Below are 21,300 nucleotides of genomic sequence, written 5' to 3' on the forward strand. Positions count from 1 at the left end.
GCAGTTACTCGCCTTTTTTTTTATCAAGATACAACTTTAAGAAGTTACATAAAACGTTACATCAAAGTAAAAAAAAATATATATATATATATAATTTTTACTTTAGATATAGATTTCCCCAAAAACAATTCAAAATTCAGTTAAATTCAATTCAATTAAATTAATCAACGATGTGAGTTGGAAAACATGCAAATATACGTGAAAATTACATCCAAAAATTATTTAAATCTATATCTTTCCACATTTGCACATCATTGGTCCCATTAATTTCCCATCATATCATGTCCGCTCAATACCATAAATGCATTTATTTATTTATTTATTATTCAAAAAGTTATGGGTAATATAATTGTTTGGGTTATGGTTTTTATGTAGAAATTATAATTAGCTTCATTTTAAATGAAGTCCCTGGTAAGTCTCCATTTAGACTGCAAGTTAAACTTGTGTTTAATCATTTGCGATGGTTGGCTGATGGCACATTGACTGAATCTCTTTAAAAACAAATAGCAATAATCAAGCAGATCCACACAAAAGAAAATATATCTGTCATCTAAAGAGGCTAATATTTTCTGGTCTACCTCAAAGCTGAAAAAAGTAAGGACATGCACACCATTTCATACAGTTAGTGCTGAACTATATTTTTGTGTTTTATGTGTCTCAGAGCTCCCATAATCACGTCATCTGCGAGACCTTTCTGTTTGACTCAAGCAGACAACAACCTGAGGCCTTGGAGCATTAGAGACTGATCGGTTAAAACCTCTTTCGGCAACACACAAGCACATGACCATACACATCTCATCATGTAATTAAACCAAAATGCTTGAGGCTGTTTTGAAAAAGAGGCAGCGGTGAGCACACAGCCCATCTGTGGAAATGTCTCTCCAACTTGATCAGATTCATGGGCATTGAAACGGCTTATTCATCCAAATCCCATGTGTCTCTTTGGGGCAGGGCTCTCTGTAAACACTTGGCAAGATTAGGCAACTTAATCTACTTTCTCACTAAATTAACAAGAAGCAAAATCAATCCCAGAGCAGCAAAAGTACACTTCAACAAGGGATTCAATTAATCATTGGAGCAAGCCAATCGAAAGCAATGTCTGCCGTTCAGCCCTGTTTGAGCTTCAAGCTAATAGATATTGAGGGAGATCGCATTGAAATGAAAGAAACATACACCCAGAGTTCAAAATAACACTTGCCGTGTGTCAAATGTAGGTAAACTTTGGCATTGGCAAGTAAACAATTATTTTGTAGGAACCGCAAAATAATACATGGTTGAAATGACAATATAAGTATGATAGTCTGACCCTTGTTGAAAATGACTTGAGAGAACCAATGACTACTGTATATATTCTAACATCTTTTACCACAATGGGAAAATCAGGCATCGGGCATAGACACTAAATGTTTTATTTTTCTTTCATTGTCATAACTACTGACATTTTTGGCATTAAAGAAATAGTTCACCCAAAAATTTAAATTCTCTTATTATTCACTTACCCTGATGCCATCCCAGATGAGTATGACTGTCTTTCTTCAGCAGAACACAAATTAAGATTTTTAGAAAAATGTTGAAGCTCTGTAGGTCCTTATAATGTAAGTAAATGGGTGCCATCAGGCTGCTTGCTATTTGCTATTTTAAACCTATCAGTTTGCTTCAGAAGACATTAATTGATTGACTGTCGTGTGGATTACTTTTATGCTGTCTAAATATGCCTTCTGTACAGTCAAATAGCCAGCAGACTAATGGCACCCATTTACTTACATTATAAGGACCTACAGAGCTTCAACATTTTTCTAAAAATCTTAATTTGTGTTCTGCTGAAGAAAGACAGTCATTCACATCTGGGATGGCATCAGCGTAAGTAAATAATGAGAAAATTTTAATTTTTGGGTGAACTATTCCTTTAAGTGACCAAGATGAACAGTCTGAACAGTTTTGTGTAGGTGGCATTTCACCTACAGACCATCTTGAATATGATGCTTTGAGTCATAATATGTTTCCTTGAGAAATACAATGATATTTTCATGGCACTCCAAGGAACTTAATAGAATACAATGAAATTACTATAATACCTATCCAAAAAGCCACGATCCTGCCATGTAACAAGTCCAAAAATAGAAATAACATGGTGCTTTTTTTGTAATAGGTTTTTTTAGTGTAGCTAACTAATTAATATTATTGGCTTATTGAACATAATTTTGTTATTTCTACTGCGGAACTATGCTATATACACCACTGTACTGAATGACTACCATATTCAATAACCATGGTATTTAGATGGTGCCCCAAGGCACTAAGGAACATATCCATGGTACTACCATTGGATAATATTGAGAAAACAATAGGATAATCATGATACCACATGGTAATTTTTTATACTTTTGATAGTGTTGTTGTCTTTTGGGAATCATATTATAGGCTTATTGAACATGGGCAGAAATGCTGCAATAGAATTTACCGGCCCAGTGCAGGTAAGCCTGTCATCTTCCGCCACTTCACACTGTGCATCACACTCCAGGCACACTGAGCCATTTGCAAACTCACGCACGTCCCTATAAAAGAGAAAGAGAAAGAGAGAGAGGGAGAGAGAGAGAGAGAAGGAAAGATTAGGTAACATAGCACACAGCAATAACATATACAATTTGCCTTAGAAAACATTCAAATTTCAGATGGCAAAAAATGACTCTGGAATCTTGAGCGTTCTTCCAGGAATTCCTGAATTATAGATCAAGAGAGCACTCAGTAGTCAATCACCACAAGCCTTTTGAAGCAAAGTGAAATTTACATGTGCGTACTAGATGTTAGGTGATTAGATAAGTTTTTGATTCCAGGACCTGCATCAGGAGCTGAACCATATAGGGAGGACTCAAAGCAAACATTTTCACAAAAACATTGTTTAGTATGTTTTTTCAGTGATTTGAATTATGGGGACACTAGAAATGTCCTCATAAACCACATTTATAGCATAATACCCTTGTAATTACCAGTTTGTAACCTAAAAAAACTTCCTCGTAAACCACCCAAACCCGCCCACACACACACGCACTGGTAGATTGTGAAAGCGTAGCTGAGGGGAATTCAGTGCCTGAGGCGCTGCAAGGCCATAGGGAGGTGACGGTGAAATCTAACACATCCGCCGGGTGTTTACAACACTTGCGGCTCTCTTCTCAGCTGCCACAAAATCTAGCAACAGCTGGCAAACACAATTACTACTCACCAAAAGCAAACAGTCAGCTTACACCACCTAACCAAGTGACAGTTCATCAAGCGCATACAGGGACAACTCAAAGCTCCATGCTGAGGAAATTAGCCTGGGACATTTTAAACAAATGATCACAAACATAGTCGCTTCCTGGTCACATCACTCCACGTAAGATGGCAGGGACATTTTAGAACTGACATCAGTTGGAGCGAGAAATGGAGGACAGTAGCCCCATAAGTATGTTTGCATGCACTTTAAAAGTTCAGTTTCGGTCAGACTAAAATAGTAATTAGTCTTTTAATACTTTAGTCCGATAGAAATTGCACCAGTCCAATTTTAGCGATAATGCGAATATAGCTCGGCTTTGTCCAACATGTTTGCTGACTTTGGGTTGGATGCATGTCTTTGGAGGGCAAGGCCTGCATAGTCTCATAGAAACACACTAATATTTTTATGTGGCTCGTTGTATGTATTGCGGCAGTTTTCTGGTTAAATTAACACTATAGGCTCTAAACCAACAATGACTTATTTCCTTTCACACAAATCATGAGAAAAAGGTCAGGTTATCGGTATATAGGGATAAGATTAGGGGTAACTATCGATAACAAACTAAATTTCAGAGACCACATCTCAAAGACTGTAAGATCATGTAGACTTAGACTCTACAATATCAGGAAGATAAGACCCTTCCTCTCTGAACATGCCACACAACTTTTTTTGTTCAGTCACTTGTCATAACTAGACTGGACTATTGTAATGCTCTCATTGCAGGCCTATCTGCATGTGCAATTAGACCCCTGCAAATGATCCAGAATGCAGCAGCATGTCTGGTCTTTAATGAACCAAAGAGAGTGCACGTTGCACCACTCCTTGTCTCTCTTCACTGGCTGCCAGTTGATGCATGTATCAAATTCAAGGCTCTGATACTGGCATACAGAACAGTCACTGGGTCTGCTCCAGCATACATAAAATAATTTCTGCAGAGCTACATGCCCACTAGAAGCATGCAGTAGGCTAAGGAACGTTGCCTTGTTGTACCAACACAAAGAGGCACCAAAACACTTTCCCAGACTTTCAGCTTCATCATACCACATTGGTGGAATGACCTTTCCACCATCCGTGAAGCTGACTCACTTTCTGTCTTCAAAAAACAGCTAAAAACACATCTTTTCCATGAACACTTAACCAGTCACTGCACTTTAATCTGTTTTGAATGCTACTATTCTGATGCTAGTGAAACTTTGTTATATGGCACTTTTCGTACCACTGTCTCCTTAAGATGATTCGCTTAGGTTCCCTATCTGTCACTCACTCGACGTTGGTGTCGATGTAATGACACTAGGGGTCACTCTTGGGAGCCCGAAACACCTCTGGTCTTTGATAAAAAGCCAATGAAAATTGGCGAATGGTATTTGCATGCCACTCCCCCGGACATACGGGTATAAAAGGAGCTGGTATGCAACCACTCATTCAGATTTTCTCTTCAGAGCCGGACGGTCATGCTCATTGAGCTGAATAGCACTGTTCATTCACCTCTGCTGGATCTGACGGCGCATTTCAGCGGCTTCTCCCTCCTCTGCACTGGTGCGCACTGGTGCACTGCAGAGAACGCCCCTGGGCGCTTCGGCAATAAAACTAGAGAGAATATTTTCTGAAAGAGCATTTTTCCCCTCTAAAAGAATATATTTCTCTAAAAGAGCGCACACACGGAACGTCTTTTTAAAGATGCGTCTTTCTACAGATGCCTTTCCGATCGTGTGTTATTCCTGGTTGCGGTCGTTTTCTCTCAACTTCGGATGGTCATGATCGCTGTCTTTCATGTCTGGGCGCGACCCACACGGAGGCAGCGTTTGTGAATGGTTCATGTTCTCACTGCGAGAACATGACCATGGCAGCATTGCGGTCGCGGCTTGCTTTCGTAAGAAAGCAAGCCACCCCAGCGGGTCCCCGCCTCGGTCCTTCTACCTACGGGTATGAGGTCAGCGCAGCTAGCACTGGGGGCGATTTGGGGACCTCAATGGGATCGTCTCCGCCGGGTATCCCCCCGCGGACCTCCCATTCCCCAGCACGCTCGTCTGCCCCAATCGGGCTTCTGGATGAGTTCGCCGGCTCGTCGCACGGTGAGTCTGGCTTCTGGTTCAGAGCCTACGAAGATGATGAGCTCTTGAGCGCAGCATCGGAGAGTAGGCTTGTCCAGTCGGACGCAGAAGCCTCAGTTGGGCTTCCCCCTTCGGGGACGATCGATCAGTCACAGGCCGATGCCGAAATGACAGACATGCTTTCCCGGGCGGCCGCGAGCGTCGGGCTAGAGTGGAACCCTCCGCTCTCCCCTGAACCCTCGCAACTTGATGATTGGTTTCTGGGCTCGCGGCGCCGCTCAAAACAGCCACGCCCCGCTCCAGTGCCATTCTTCCCGGAAGTGCATGAGGAACTGACGAAGTCGTGGGAGGCACCTTTCACTGCAGTTCCCCCACACTCCGCAGTTCCCCCGCTCTCACTACACTCGATGGCGGGGCGGCCAGGGGCTATATGGCGATTCCCCCGGTGGATAAGGCGCTCGCGGTGCACTTATGCCAGCAGAGCGCCGCCACCTGGCGTGGATGCCCTAAGCTCCCGTCCAAGCCCTGTAGGCTCATGTCGTCCCTGACGGCTAAAGCCTAAAGTGCTGCTGGACAAGCCGCCTCTGCCCTGCACGCCATGGCTCTCCTGCAGGTCCACCAAGCCAAGGCACTGAAAGAACTGCACGAGGGTAGTTCTGCACCAGATTTGATGCAGGGACTGCGCTCGGCGACCGACCTCGCCCTCTGGGCGACGAAGGTCACGGCACGGTCTCTCGAGCGGACGATGGCCACACTAGTGGTCCAGGAGCACCACCTGTGGCTCAACCAGGTCGAGATGGGCGAGGCCGACAAGACACGGTTCCTTGCTGCCCCCATTTCCCAGGCGGGCCTATTCGGCGACACCATTGAGGACTTTACCCAGCAGTTCTGGACAGTGAAGCAGCAGACGGAAGCAATCCAGCACATCCTGCCCCGGCGCGGCTCAAGATCCCGCACCCCATCTGCTCATCGCCAAGGGCGTCCCCCTGCGGTGACTGCACTAGCTCCGCCGCAGCACGCCCCTTTGGCCTGGCCCCGGCGTGTAGCCCACCGCAGGAAGCCAACGCCACCCGTCTCACAGCCGGCGCCGAAAAACCCACGGAGGTCCTCGAAGCGCCCCTGAGACGGGCAACCCAGGGACGAGGGAACCCACTCACATGGAGCTGGTAGGAAGACCACACCATCCCCCGGTGGAGGGCCGGGTGGAAAATCTTTTGTTGCCTTTTTGTTTGATTTTGCCGCACGCCCAATTGGCTACGGTACCCAACAGTTCAGCAAAAGAGCGGCTTCCTTCCTCCCTGGGTCACATACCCGGTGTGTACGGTCATCACCACAACTACCGTCCACGGGCTTTTTCTTGCAGGATTGGCGCTCCAGCGGTGCCCTTTCCGCCCCTGAGCACCCAGCTGTGGCACACAGCCGCCCCCGATGTGGCAGCCTCCACGGGTTATGAGGACAGGCCTCTTCCTCCCCATCCCAGGCTGTTCCGGGGGTGGTTACAAGGAGCCAGGTAAGTGCTTCGATGTCCCTAGACTCAGCACGGCCATGACGTGCTGTGGCACCTCACGCTCTGCCCCGCCGCGAGGCCCCACCTGCCGGTACGTCCGACGACGTTGTCCCCTTTGTCCCCCTCATTCGGAATTTGGAAGCGTGGCTTGCGCTTTCCAATCCTTCGCGGTGGCTGGTCCAGACCGTCCGACTCGGCTACACGATTCAGTTCGCCAGGCACCCGCCCAGGTTCAGCGGTATTCACTTCACCTTGGTCAAGGGCGAAAATGCTGTCACCCTGCGCACGGAGATCGCTACCCTCCGACGGAAGGACGCGATAGAACCTGTCCCTCCAGCCGAGATGAAGAAAGGGTTTTACAGCCCCTACTTCATCGTACCGAAAAAGGTGGTGGGTTGCGGCCAATCTTGGACCTGCGAGTACTGAACCTGGCTTTACACAGACTCCCGTTCAAGATGTTGACGCAAAGACGCATTCTGGCAAGCGTCCGGCATCAAGATTGGTTCGCGGCGGTAGACCTGAAGGATGCGTACTTTCACATCTCGATCCTTCCTCGACACAGACCCTTCCTGTGGTTCGCGTTCGAGGGTCAGGCGTATCAGTACAAAGTCCTCCCTTTCGGCCTGTTCCTGTCTCCTCACGTCTTTACTAAGATCGCAGAGGCTGCCCTTGCCCCGTTAAGGGAGATGGGCATTCGCATTCTCAACTATCTCGACGACTGGCTAATCCTAGCTCACTCTCGAGACGTGTTATGCGAACACAGGGACCTGGTGCTCTCACACCTCAGCCGACTAGGGCTTCGGGTCAACTGGGAAAAGAGCAAGCTCCTCCCGGTTCAGAGCATCTCTTTTCTCGGTTTGGAGTTGGACTCAGTCTCCTTGACGGCGCGCCTTACGAACGAGCGCGCCCAGTCTGTACTGGCCTGTTTGAAGGCGTTCAAGCAGGGAACAGTGGTTCCACTGAAACTTTTTCAGAGGCTCCTGGGGCATTTGGCATCCTCGGCGGTGGCCACCCCGCTTGGGTTGATGCATATGAGGCCGCTTCAGCACTTGCTCCAGACTCGAGTCCCGAGATGGGCAAGGCACTACGGGACACACCACGTGGCCATTACATCGGTATGTCACCGTCTTTTCAGCCCTTGGACCCACTTCTTGTTTCTACGAGCAGGTGTTCCCCTAGAAATGGTCTCCAGGTGCGTCGTGGTCACGACAGATGCCTCCAAAATGGGCTGGGGCACTGTTTGCAACGGGCACGCAGCCGCCGGCCTCTGGATGGGTCCGCAACTGCATTGGCACATCAACTGCCTCGAGTTACTGGCAATTTTGCTCGCCCTGCGGAGGTTCCGGCCGTTGATCCAGGGCAAGTACGTGTTATTTCAGACGGACAGCACGGCAGCGGTAGCATATGTCAACCGTCAAAGTGGTCTGCGCTCTCGCTGTATGTCACAACTCGCCCGCCGTCTCCTCCTCCGGAGTCGGCAGCACCTCAAGTCGCTGCGAGCCACTCACATCCCGGGCAACCTCAACACTACATCAGACGCGCTGTCATGGCAGGTTTCCCTCAGGGGAGAGTGGAGACTCGACCCTCAGGTGGTCCAGCTGATTTGAAGTTGATTCGGACGGGCACAGGTGGACCTGTTCGCCTCCCAAGAATCCTCCCACTGCCCGCTCTGGTACGCCCTCACCGAGGCTCCCCTCGGCAAAGACGTGACAGCTGGCCCACGGGACTACGCAAATATGCATTTCCCCCAGTGAGCCTGCTTGCACAGACCCTGTGGAACCCACGCCCAGACCTCTGGAATCTCCATGTCTGGTCCCTAGATGGGACGCGGAAGACCTAAGTGGTCTACCAGCTGTGGTGGTTGACACGATCACTCATGCTAGGGCCCCCTCTATGAGGCGCCTGTATGCCTTTAAGTGGCGTCTATTCGCTAAGTGGTGTTCTTCCTGACACGAAGACCCCCAGAGATGCGCAGTCGGATCAGTGCTTTCCTTCCTGCAAGAGAGGCTGGAAGGGAGGCTGTCCCCTTCCACCTTGAAGGTATACGTTGCTGCCATAGCAGCACACCATGACGCAGTTGACGGTAAGTCTTTAGGGAAGCACGACCTGATCATCAGGTTCCTAAGAGGCGCCAGGAGGCTGAATCCCTCCAGACCGTGCCTCGTTCCCTCATGGGATCTCTCTGTAGTTCTTTAGGGTCTACAGAGAGCCCCCTTTGAGCCTTTGCAGTCAGCTGAGCTTAAGGCACTCTCCTTGAAGACTGCCCTCCTGACTGCGCTCACTTCCATAAAGAGGGTAGGTGACCTGCAAGCGTTCTCTGTCAGCGAAACATGTCTGGAGTTCAGTCCAGTCTACTCTCACGTGATCCTGAGACCCCGACCGGGCTATGTGCCCAAGGTCCCCATCACCTCTTTTAGGGACCAGGTGGTGAACCTGCAAGCGCTGCCCCAGGAGGAGGCAGACCCAGCCCTGTCATTGCTGTGTCTGGTGTGCGCTTTACGCATCTATTTGGATCGCACGCAGAGCATTAGAGTCTCTGAGCAGCTCTTTGTCTGCTTTGGTGCACAGAGGAAAGGAAGCGCTGTCTACAAGCAGAGGATTGCCCACTGGCTCGTTGATGCCATAACTATGGCATATCTCGCCCAAAACATGCCACCCCCGGTAGGGCTATGAGCCCATTCTACCCGTGGTGTAGCGGCTTCTTGGGCCCTGGCCAGAGGTGCCTCTCTAACAGACATTTGCAGAGCAGGGGGCTGGGCAACACCCAACACCTTTGCAAGGTTCTACAACCTCCGGGTGGAACCAGTTTCGTCCCAGGTAGTGGCACGCAACACAAGCGGATAAGCCCGGGATAGCTGGCCAGGTGTATCGCTTGCACATGGCGCCTTCCACCTCCTTTTGAGCTGAAGATGTGCACCGTTAATTCCCAGTAGTGTTCACAAAATTTGTTCCCTGGTTGACTTCCTCCGAGCCCTGTGGCAGTCGAGTTTTCGGAGAGACTCACTGCCGGCCCAGTACACGCGCTAACTAAGAGCCCTGTTCTGGGGTAGGTGCTCCGCATGTGGTGGTTCCCTGTAAGGCTAAACCCCATGTGATCTATATCCTCCGCTAGTTCGTTTCCCTGCTGGCAAACTGCGTCTTCCTTGGGCAGAGCCTCTCTGCCCCAGTCTCCATGTTTGTAGTAACTCCTCCCCCATTGGGCAGGATCTACCTTGAAGGCTCCCCACATGGTTGGAAAGACCATGTGACGTATTCTTCCACTTAAATATCCCCCCCCCCCTTGGGGCGAGGTGTGGTCTCCGCGGTGTCTTCCTCTTGGGAGGGACACCCTCCGACTAGACCTGGCGGCCCAGTCGGATAATCCCCCTTCTTTTTTAGGGAGTAGAAAAAGAGAAGGAGAAAAGAGGCCACAACTGGGTTAAGCCTGTCTCTATCTTTGGGTAGTCGACTTGTCCCCAAAAAGGGCCGTTCGGCACTCATAACTGTGTTGGGGGAGGTTACGTGTCAACCTGGTGTGCTGGCTATGAGGCACACAGCAAGTCTGCCCACCACACACCGCCAGTTCACGTAACACAGTTCAGCCTTGTGGCGTTTTGTATAGGGACCCCTAGTGTCACTACATCGACACCAACGTCGAGTGAGTGACAGATAGGGAACGTCATGGTTACTGGTGTAACCTCCGTTCCCTGATGGAGGGAAAGAGACATTGGTCCCTCCTGCCACAACGCTGAACTACTCGCTGAAATGGCCGGACCTTATATCGGCTCCTCAGCGTAAAACCTGAATGAGCGGTTGCATACCAGCTCCTTTTATACCCGTATGTCCGGGGGAGTGGCATGCAAATACCACTCGCCAATTTTCATTGGCCTTTTATCAAAGACCAGAGGTGTCTTGGGCTCCCAAGAGTGACCCCTAGTGTCACTACATCGACACCAATGTCTCGTTCCCTCCATCAGGGAACGGAGGTTACATCAGTAACCATGACGTTTTCCTCTTTTGTAAGTCGCTTTGGATAAAAGCATCTACAAATGAATAAATGGAAAAGTACATATAGAGACTTACTTTTCACACTGTTCCTCAAACAATGCTATCTTATGACATAGAAAACACTTAGTATAAGCACATGACTTGAAAGGCGATACGTTTACCTGGGTAGACGCATGAATCAAATCAAATCAAATCACTTTTATTGTCACACAACCATATACACAAGTGCAACAGTGGGTGAAAGTCTTGGGTGCAGTTCCGAGCTACATAGCAGTCATGACAGTGATGAGACATATAACAATTTACAATAAACATCAGATTCACACAACACAATTTACATATCTAATATACACATAATTACACAACACAATAATAATATACAATGTACCGTATACAATACACACAATATAGAATACACATACACATAATATAGAATACACATACAATAAAAATAGTATATCAAGTATATATAAAATATACAGTAGGTTGTATTGTACTGTATTGACATTCAGGCTGTCGGTTGATAGTCAGTTGCCAGTGTGTTGTTAAGAGAGAATATAATTTATGACAGTCCAGTGTGAGATAATAAGATTAAAAAAGAGCAGTGCTGATATATTTTGATCGTGGGAGATCATGAGTTCAAAAGTCTGATTGCTTGGGGGAAGAAGCTGTCATGGAGTCAGCTGGTGCGGGTCCTGATGCTGCGATACCGCCTGCCTGATGGTAGAAGTGAGAGCAGCCCATGGCTTGGGTGGCTGGAGTCTCTGACGATCCTCCGAGCTTTTATCCCACACTGCCTGGTATATATGTCCTGGAGGGAGGGAAGCTCACCTCCGATGATGTGTCTGGCAGTTCGCACCACCCTTTGCAGGGCTTTGCGGTTGTGGGTGGTGCTATTGCCGTACCAGGCAGTGATGCAGCCAGTCAGGATGCTATCTACAGTGCTGGTGTAGAACCGTGTGAGGATGTGGTGGTTCATTCCAAACTTCCTCAGCCGTCTCAGGAAGAAGAGGCGCTGATGAGCCTTCTTCACAATGGCCTCAGTGTGGACGGGCCATGTGAGTTCCTCCATGATGTGGACACTGAGGAACTTGAAGCTGCTGACTCTCTCCACCGGTGCTCCATTGATGGTGATGGGGCCGTGTTCTCTGTCTTTTCTCCTGAAGTCCACCACAAGCTCCTTGGTCTTGCTGACATTGAGGGAGAGGTTGTGCTCCTGACACCAGCATGTCAGAGTGTGCACCCCCTCTCTATAGGCTGTTTCATCATTGTCAGTGATCAGACCTACCACCGTTGTATCATCAGCAAACTTAATGATGGCATTGGAGCTGTGTGTTGCCACACAGTCATGTGTGTACAGGGAATACAGGAGTGGGCTGAGAACACAGCCCTGCGGGGCTCCAGTGTTGAGGGTCAGCGATGAGGAGATGTTGCTGCCCATTCTAACCACCTGATGTCTGCTTGACAGGAAATTTAGGATCCAGCTGCACAGCGAGCTGTTTAAGCCCAGAGCCTGGAGTTTCACATAAAGCTTGGAGGGCACTATGGTGTTGAATGCTGAGCTGTAGTCTACAAACAGCATTCTCACATAAGTGTTCCTTTTTCCAGGTGGGAGAGAGCAGTGTGTAGTGTAGATGCAATGGCATCATCAGTGGAGCGGTTGTTTCGGTAAGCAAACTGTAATGGGTCCAGTGAGGCAGGCAGCACAGAGCAGATGTAGTCTCTGATTAGCCTCTCAAAGCATTTGCTGATGATGGGGGTCAGAGCAACAGGACGGCATTCATTTAAGCAAGTAATTTTGGATTGCTTTGGTACAGGCACAATGGTGGACGTTTTGAAGCACGTGGGGACTACAGACAAGGATAGGGAAAGGTTGAAAATGTCCATAAAAACACCAGCCAGTTGGTTCGCGCACAATCTGGTGACACGGCCTGGAATGCCGTCTGGACCCGTGGCTTTACGGATATTCACCCGTTGGAAGGATAGGGTTACATCTGCTACAGAGACGGAGAGTGAACTAACCTCTGTAGCTTCAGCCGTGAGAGCTCTCTCCGTGAGGGCGGTGTTATTTCCCTCTAAATGAGCACAAAAAGTATTTAGCTCATCCTGGAGAGAGGCAGCAGTGTTCATGGTGGAGTCTTTATTACTTTTGTAGTCCGTGATGATATTAATTCCCAGCCACATGCTTCTAGAGTTGGTGGTGTTGAACTGTCCTTAAATCTTGTCCCTGTACTGGTGTTTTGCTGCTCTGATAGTTTTGTAGAGGGCATAACTGGCTTGTTAATGCTCCTCTGCATTCCCGGAATAAAAAATGGAGGTCCGCACATTAAGTGCCGCACGAACATCGCTATTAATCCATGGTTTCTGGTTGGGGTAGATCCGTATTGTTTTGGTCGGAACAACGTCCTCTATGCACTTTCTGATGAAACACGTTATGCTATTAGCGTAAGCCTTGATGTCGTCATCAGAGGCAGACCGGAACATCTCCCAGTCCGTGTGATCAAAACAGTCTTGTAGCGTAGAATCTGATTGGTCCGACCAGCACTGGATCATTCTGAGGGTGGGTGCATCCTGTTTCAGTTTCTGCCTGTAAGCGGGCAGAAGGAGAATGGTGGGCAGGGGAGGGATTTGTAGCCATCCCGGAAGGAAGAGTAGCAATGGTCCAAAACCAGGATCCCTCATGTTGAAACTGATATGTTGGTGGTATTTTTGTGCGATTGATTTGAGATTGGCTTTGTTAAAGTCCCCGGTCACAATGAACGCGGCCTCAGGGTGCGCAGTTTCTTGCCCACTTATAATCCCATACAGTTCCTTGAGTGCCCGCTCTGTGTCAGCTTGTGGCGGGATGTACAATGCTGTGATAATGACGGCTGTAAATTCCCTCGGTAGCCAGAATGGTTGACACAGAAGCATGAGAAATTCCAGATCAGGAGAGCAGAAAGACTTGATAGAATGTACGTTCCTCTGATCACACCAGGATTTGTTGACCATAAAACATACACCACCACCTCTGCTTTTACCTGAGAGGTCTTTCGCTCTGTCCACTCGGAGCATGGAGAACAACGCGGGTTCGATGGCTGAATCTGGAATCTCGGCAGACATCCAAGTTTCCGTAAGGCAAATAACGCAGCAGTCACTCGACTCTCGTTGGAAAGAGATCCGTGCTCTCAGCTTGCAGAGCTTGTTGTCCAGAGACTGAACATTTGCCAGTAGAATACTGGGTAGCGGGGGACGAGCTGTGCGACGTCTTACTCTGATGAGAAAGCCAGCTCTATTTCCCCTTTTCCTTCTGCGTTTCCGCGGCTGGGCATCCCAGACAAAGGGCTCCACTGGCGTGTTTGTAAACAGCGGGTCGGCATTGAAGAATTGGAAGTCCAGTTTTTGGTGTGCAATTGCAGAATCAATGTCCAAAAGTGTTTGTCTATTGTATACAATAAGGCAGACAACATCCAAGACAAAAAACATAAGACCTGTAAACAAAACAAACAAAAAACTGCAATGTTGTGTAGGAGCTTGCAACGCAGCAGCCATACTCGGCACAATCTTGAGTGAAAAGTGTCATGGAAGCAGCACAAAATTAAGTTCCTGCTTTAACAATTTTCATCTTACAAAACTATTGGTTGGGTTTAGGTTTAAGGTTTAAGTTAGGAAGGTTGGTTTTATTGATTTAAACTCGCTAGAGCATTAACCTTAAAAACCTCATCTATTTAGGAGAGAATTTACCTCACTTTTAGTGCCACTCAGTGGACATTTCACAATAGAACTACCATGATACCGGTAATGAACCATGTGATATTATTTTGCTAAAATGTCACCACAGTCACGTTAAAATTCCATGGCTAAGTCTAACTGAAGTAAGCAAAACTGTAGGGGATCTAATCCTTACTATTTGTCTAACAAACCATGCAACAGTCAAACAACGGTAAACAGCCTCAAAAACAGTCATAATCATATTTTGAGAGTTTCAGATAGAGCTCCAGTGGTCTCTAGATTTATTGGCTATTGTCTCACACAAACCGAGTGAATCATCATGAACAGTGAGTGTGACCACAGAGGTCGACAACACGAGGAGAGGAAGAGAAAACACAGACTCTGTGGTCACCCTGTAAACAGATATATTCACACACATACACAAAAAGTGCTGGGTGACATGTGTGGGACGAGTGAGTAGGCAGACGAGACAGTGCGAGACAGTGATGTGTCTGTGTGCTTGAAGTCGTGCCGTACCTCTCTGAACCTGCCTCCTGCTTCTCGACCACGTAGGGCCTGGTGAGCAGCTTGGGCATAGAGCCAGCCAGTCTGCAAGGCAAAAGAAGCATTTTGGGACGATAGCTGGGTGCACAAGCCCTGAGCTACAAACAGCCTACAATGAACAGGTGAAGCCTGTCTGCTGACTTACTATCAATCACTGACAGAGAATACAATACTAATGTCACCATTTCAAGGAATAGAAGAACATTTACATAATTTTCTCACCTCATGTCATTTCGACCATACATTCTTTTCTTTCTTCCATGAAAAACAAAAGAAGATACCGCCAATCTCCAAAAAGGACATAAAAGCATAGAAAAAGTATAATAAAAGCAGTCCAACAACTCCAAGTATTTACTAGTTTTATGCAGGGCTGCACAATTCATTTTATTTTAACCTGGTTTATCATGATTTTTGCCTCTCATGGTTAATTAGTAGGGGTGTGATGAGATCTCATGCCACGAGATCTTGCGATATTAAAACACGACGATATTTCTCGTTGAGGTGAAAAGCTGTCTCACGATATCAGCATGACAGAGTGTGAGGGTGAAATTTGCATAGAAGATGCCCCCGCCACTTTTAAATCGTTTGTGTGGCAGCATTTTGGGTACCCAGTGGAAACAATAAACGGCGACAGAGTGACAGACAAGACACGAACAATATGTAAGCACTGTAAGAAAATAGTGCTGTACACCGTGGCTAACATGAGCACTATGCAAAGACACCTACAGAACCACCACAGCTCTCAACTAAAATCAATCGCGCCTGTGAAGAAAACACTGAAAGGCCAGACAATGCTGATTGACAATGCTCATTGCAGCTGATGTGAGACCATTTTCTGTGGTGGAAAATCTGGGATTTCAGCGGCGACTCCACACGTTGGAACCGAAGTACACCATCCTGTCACGTGTGAATTTTACTCGCACAGTGGTCCCGAACCTCTACAAAGAGTCCAAGGCCAAGGTTGTACAGACCCTGAAAGAGGCAGAAAGCATCGCCATAACAACCGACAGTTGGACTAGTATTGAGAGAGTACTACTTTGATTATGGTTGCACTTATTGTTTGCACTTAAAAAATAAGACTAAGAAAAACTTTGTGTTATTAATTTTTGTTATTTATACTGTTATTATTTGTTATGTTCAATTTGTGGAAAGGAGTTCAGTTAGAAGGTCACACACAGCTTCAATTAGAAGTTAAAAGCTCATGCATAGTTCATGCACAGTTATAATGAAGTGAAATCATACAGGAGAGAAGCCAGTCAGTTGAGTTTTTGTCAAAACCTTTTACAGTGCTTGCATATTGTTCTGTCTTTTACTGCATATGATAATTCATACTCAGAAAGTAGAACTGAAGTGACATTCATTACAAGATGATTAGTTAAAACATTTCAAAATGCACCTGCATTGTTTTGCATTTTGTGACTTTCAGTCGAATAAAAGACTATTTTTCCAGTCATATATTTCGTCATTGAAGATTTCTTAAAAAATAGTGTTAAAATATCGTCTCATCTCGTTCTCGTGAACCCAATATCGTGTATCGTCTCATCTCGTGAGCTAAGTGTATCGTCACACCCCTATTAATTAGGCATAACCATCATTAGTGAGCTAGCAAATAGAAATTATAAACCAGGTAAAGTTGCAAATTGTTGTTCATTTTCATTATAGGCTGTATCTATTGAGGATAGACCAAATCTCAAGCTCTTTTGAAGACCATTTTTACCTCAACTGACCAGTCACACTCTCTTCAGAATTTCACCACTGACCACTGATTCACTTTTGAGCATGCTCTAAAATTCAGAGCCGCAGAAGTTGGTAAGTATGTGTGCCACTTTGATCTGTAGTGTATTACATGAGGCTCGCATCCGAAAGCTGGAAAATCCTACCTTCTGTATACGGAGGTAGAATGGAAATCAGGTGTCTTTTAAACTGTTCAGAGACCAGTCTCCTTAAGAGATCCAATTATTCAAAAACACTGTCGGTTAAGTCTTTAACTGATTAGGCAGCAAGTCAGCTGCCTAAACTTTTGGATGTAGTGCAGTGTTACAGCGGTCTCAGTGGTTCTGTGCTCGATAGACACAAATTCCATCTCGTGCTCTCATGATAAATTATACACAGAACAGCTGTGCTCTGAGTTCGGTTTGGTTCATGCACGTTGCTAACATGCGCTGACCACATATCTTTTTTTTTTTTTAGCCAAAACAAAGACCACATAATATTTCCTCATCCTAGATTATTACAGAAATATATTTCTATTGTTAATTGCAATACTACTACTACTACTACTACTAATAATAATAATAATAAATTGATCTTTTAAATAAACTCTTACTTTTAAAGTAACTTGTTTATTGGAAGTTAAGCATGGGCAAAACATTATTTAATTTTGGTCAAACGGAATAATTTACTAGTTTGTAGTTTCAATACATTGTTCAGTATTTTATATACGTATATATATATTAAAAAAAAAATCTCAAATGGCAGAATAATTGTGATTAATATTCATGATTAAACTTGAGCAACATAATCCTGGTTCTCATTGTAACCATTATTGTGCAGCCCTACTTATATGGACTAATTTTATGATACTTGATGCTACTTTTTGGGTCCTTTTTGGAGCTTGGCAATTTTCACTACTATCCATTTGTGAGACATGGAGAGAAAAAAAAGCTTGGAAATTTTGTTTAAGATTTTGTGTTAAAGACATAAAACAATACAGGTTTGGAACGACATGAGGGTAAATGAATGATGACAAAAAAAAAAAAAAAAAAAAAAAAAATGGGTGAACTATCCCTTTGACATAAACATGCCACACAATAACAGTTAAAAGAAAATGCAGCATGTGCATTTGTGCTGTTGTTTTAGAATTCGAAAATTGATGATGTTTGTTTATTGGCTTTTTGCTCTCGGCAAAGGAGAAAATAAATTTTGCTGGTCAAATCAATCAAATGCTGATACTCGTCTTACCCTTCCAGCAGTACATAAACACACAAAACAAATAAACAGGGAACTCAAAACCAATCTCTGATTTACCTTCTCCACTGCTCAATTTTATTGCTTATTTATTCCAATACACAAGATTAGAGCGCCATGAATTTCTATGTCTGGTTAGTGCAACTATGATGTTACATAGACCAGCACCAAACCAGCAGTAACCAGCATAGACTAGCTTGGACCTGCATGGAGATTCATGGTGGTTTATGCTGGTCTTTTCAGCATATACGGTGCAGTAGTGACATCAGCACACCAGCATAGCTGTACTGTTCTTTTAAACGGGCACTCTTTGTGTGGGACAGTGTTTCCTGCACAGTTCTTCAGTATACAAATGGAAACATATTTTACTTAAGATTTTAATAGAATAAACAGACATAAAACATGTCTTTCAATTGCATTGCCTTCGCTGGCTGTACGCAAAACAAGAAAGAATGACAAGACAAGACTGATTTACTACACAAAATCAGTTTTACAGTGCTTTTGGCACACACTGCAGTGAAACACATTCCTATTCTAATTTCCACCTATTCTAATTTCTAACATCCCTTTCCCCTATGAAACCTACTCACTCGATTATCATATGTAGGCTATATATATTGGCGCTTTAAAGCCATTCTGCAAGACAGATGCTGTAAGGTGGAAATTATCTGATCATGTGTGCTTATACTGGTTATTTGCATTACCTGGGTCTCTACTAGAGCCAGCATGGAACTTGACTGACTACTGAAAATGCTGTCAGCATTTGCATGTACTGTATGTGAGCAGTGCGAATTGGAAGCGGAACAGGGAGCTGAGTTACGTGGAGCCTGGAGCGAGGAGTAGTGTTTTTGAAAGTCGGGTCATGGGTATTCTCTCGCGCTCCAAGATCCCTCTAATACTGCCTCATCACAAGTATAGTACATGCTAACAGCCCAAAATTCAAATAGAAGTAAGCAAGAATTTACCATGTGTTAATAAATTATTAGCAAAATAATAGATAACTATTAGCGCAGTTATCACAGAATGCTTTGAGTGGGAGGGGAAATTGCTGTCGTCCCAATTCACTCACATACTCTTGTCAGTTTGTACAGTATATGTTGTTTTACAACACACACACACACACACACACACACACACACACACACACACACCACCCACACACACACATATACATATATATATACATATATATATATATATATATATATATATATATATATATATATATATATATATATATATATATATACACACACTGTATAAAGCCAGAGGACGCTCTGCTCTCATGTATTGTTATTGTTTGTCTAGAGGATAGAGACATGCATATTTGTGAAATCCCTGAGGAACAGAGCTAGCTATAGTTCAACCTTATGAAGACACACCTCCTACAAGTGAATACGAATAAAATGAATGCTGTCAAGAGTATGCAAATTATCCTACAACACAGCTTGAAAGCTCCTGCAATACTTCAGATCTGTAGAGAATGTGTTGTCACATGGGGAAGTTGTTACACCCATACATGTGTGAAAACATTTGTCGCTATTGGGGCATGTTGTCACAAAATGGCAAGATGTGTTCAATGAACTGTATCTTTTTCCAGGGCATGAAAGGTGAAAATGTTCAATACCTTTTTCGTAGTCAAGAAGTATGTGCATATACAGAAATTGACTATGAATAATAAACTTAGCCTATTATTTAAAATTAGAAATATTTATAGAAGTAAAAATGTGACTAGGTTTGGTCTCCCCTTTATATATGTTCACATAACACCGCATTTAACAGCTTACCCATCATGCAATTTGCAGGATTCAACACAGGTGCGGCCCCTGCTGTAGAAGTGGCAGGACAGACACTGGTCAGGTCCTGGACCCCAGCAGCCGGCATCAGAACACAGTGGGTCACAGATCATACGATCCAAAACTGCAAAGTGGAGTTTGAAGAGTATGAAAAAGAGTAAATGGCAATAAAGTTGTTATATTTAATAAGATTGTCAAAGGCATTTACTTTTGAGAGTCTAAAACATGTGCAAGAAATTAATTAAAGAGAAGGATAAGATTTTTTTCTTTATTAATTATAAGCTGGAAATGTAATTATAAATGGTGACAGCTCTAATTGACTTTCATTATTCAAACTAAATGTCACCTGTTCTAAGGTGTCACAATGGAAAAACTCATTTCTATCCATAGTTGCATTTCAATTTATTGCATATTCCTCTCAGAATGGTTCTGTCAATTCTCAGGAAACTACGTATGTCTCATGCAGCTTTGTTCTAGTTTTAGGACCAACTTGGTACTTAAAGGCAGATGGATCAAAAAGCTGCCAACATCAAAGTTTTGACCTGGTTGAAAACACATAGTTTGGGTTGTGTTGACGTCAAAAGCAGTGCTGGGTTGGTTTCCAGGGAGATAGGTAAGCACCAGAGGGATCGCTGAGCCCTACAAAAGGCTACAGTTGCCGCAAGACGTTAATGATTGCAACATTGTGCACAATGGAAAAAAGACAAAAAATGGGGGGGACTGCCTTTCAGATAGTCATAAACATCACTCAGCAGCATTAAACACGGGTGAAAAGGGTATCTCAAAGATGAGTAGAAACAAAAGGTCACTGTGATTTTGCCAAGACATGTTTATGGATCTATTGAAACAACAGAGCTTTTACCTGAATCCCACTGAAAATTTGTGGACTGAACTGAAAAAGCTTGCCAGTGCAAGACGCCCACAAACGTGACTGAGTTGCACGCTATGTGTTGCTGAGGGATGACTTCTAACTGCAGCCTACACCAGCCAGACAACACTTCAGTCTACTACAATGGACTTCACAGTGGATGAACTCCTGCCAACTCCAACCATTACACATGGGATACTTCATTGGCCACTGCCTAAACCTTGGACTTAGGATGGACTTCACCATCCTAAGTCCAATTAACTGCCACAAGCTTCCAGCCGGACTAAAATGCACCTTGCTGGCCTGCATCATCATAGGTCATAGGATAGACTACACTCTCTTAAAACGGAATACTTAGACAGTAAATTAATGCCAACTAAAGCCTACATCAGCCAAAAAACAAAGGACAATGCTTCTATGTGCACTTCTGCAGTTAATTCAGGATGGACTTATAAGACTTTTATTCATTAATCTTACAGTTCAAACAAAATCCTTTTGTACACTGGCCAACAACATCTGCTCAGTTACTAATATAAACCATGAATTGTATTACACATAGATAACTAAAATTGGCATTATATTCATGCTGTTGAGCCAGAGTGGAACTGGCTACCCCG

The 21,300-nt window shown here is 45.0% G+C and overlaps 1 protein-coding gene across 1 annotated transcript in view; it reads right to left on the reverse strand.

Moving 5' to 3' along the window:
• Positions 1–21,300, reverse strand: part of LOC127448480 (receptor tyrosine-protein kinase erbB-4-like) — a 555,442-nt gene that overhangs the window by 92,263 nt on the left and 441,879 nt on the right. The window contains exons 13-15 of the mRNA XM_051711045.1: positions 19,807–19,939; positions 15,026–15,097; positions 2,462–2,555 (exon numbers count right to left, since the gene is read on the reverse strand). Of these exons, the coding sequence (XP_051567005.1) occupies positions 2,462–2,555; positions 15,026–15,097; positions 19,807–19,939 (299 nt within the window). The remainder of the gene's footprint in view (positions 1–2,461; positions 2,556–15,025; positions 15,098–19,806; positions 19,940–21,300) is intronic.

This window comes from Myxocyprinus asiaticus, chromosome 11, assembly GCF_019703515.2.
Source record: "Myxocyprinus asiaticus isolate MX2 ecotype Aquarium Trade chromosome 11, UBuf_Myxa_2, whole genome shotgun sequence".
In the NCBI taxonomy this organism is placed as follows: domain Eukaryota; kingdom Metazoa; phylum Chordata; class Actinopteri; order Cypriniformes; family Catostomidae; genus Myxocyprinus; species Myxocyprinus asiaticus.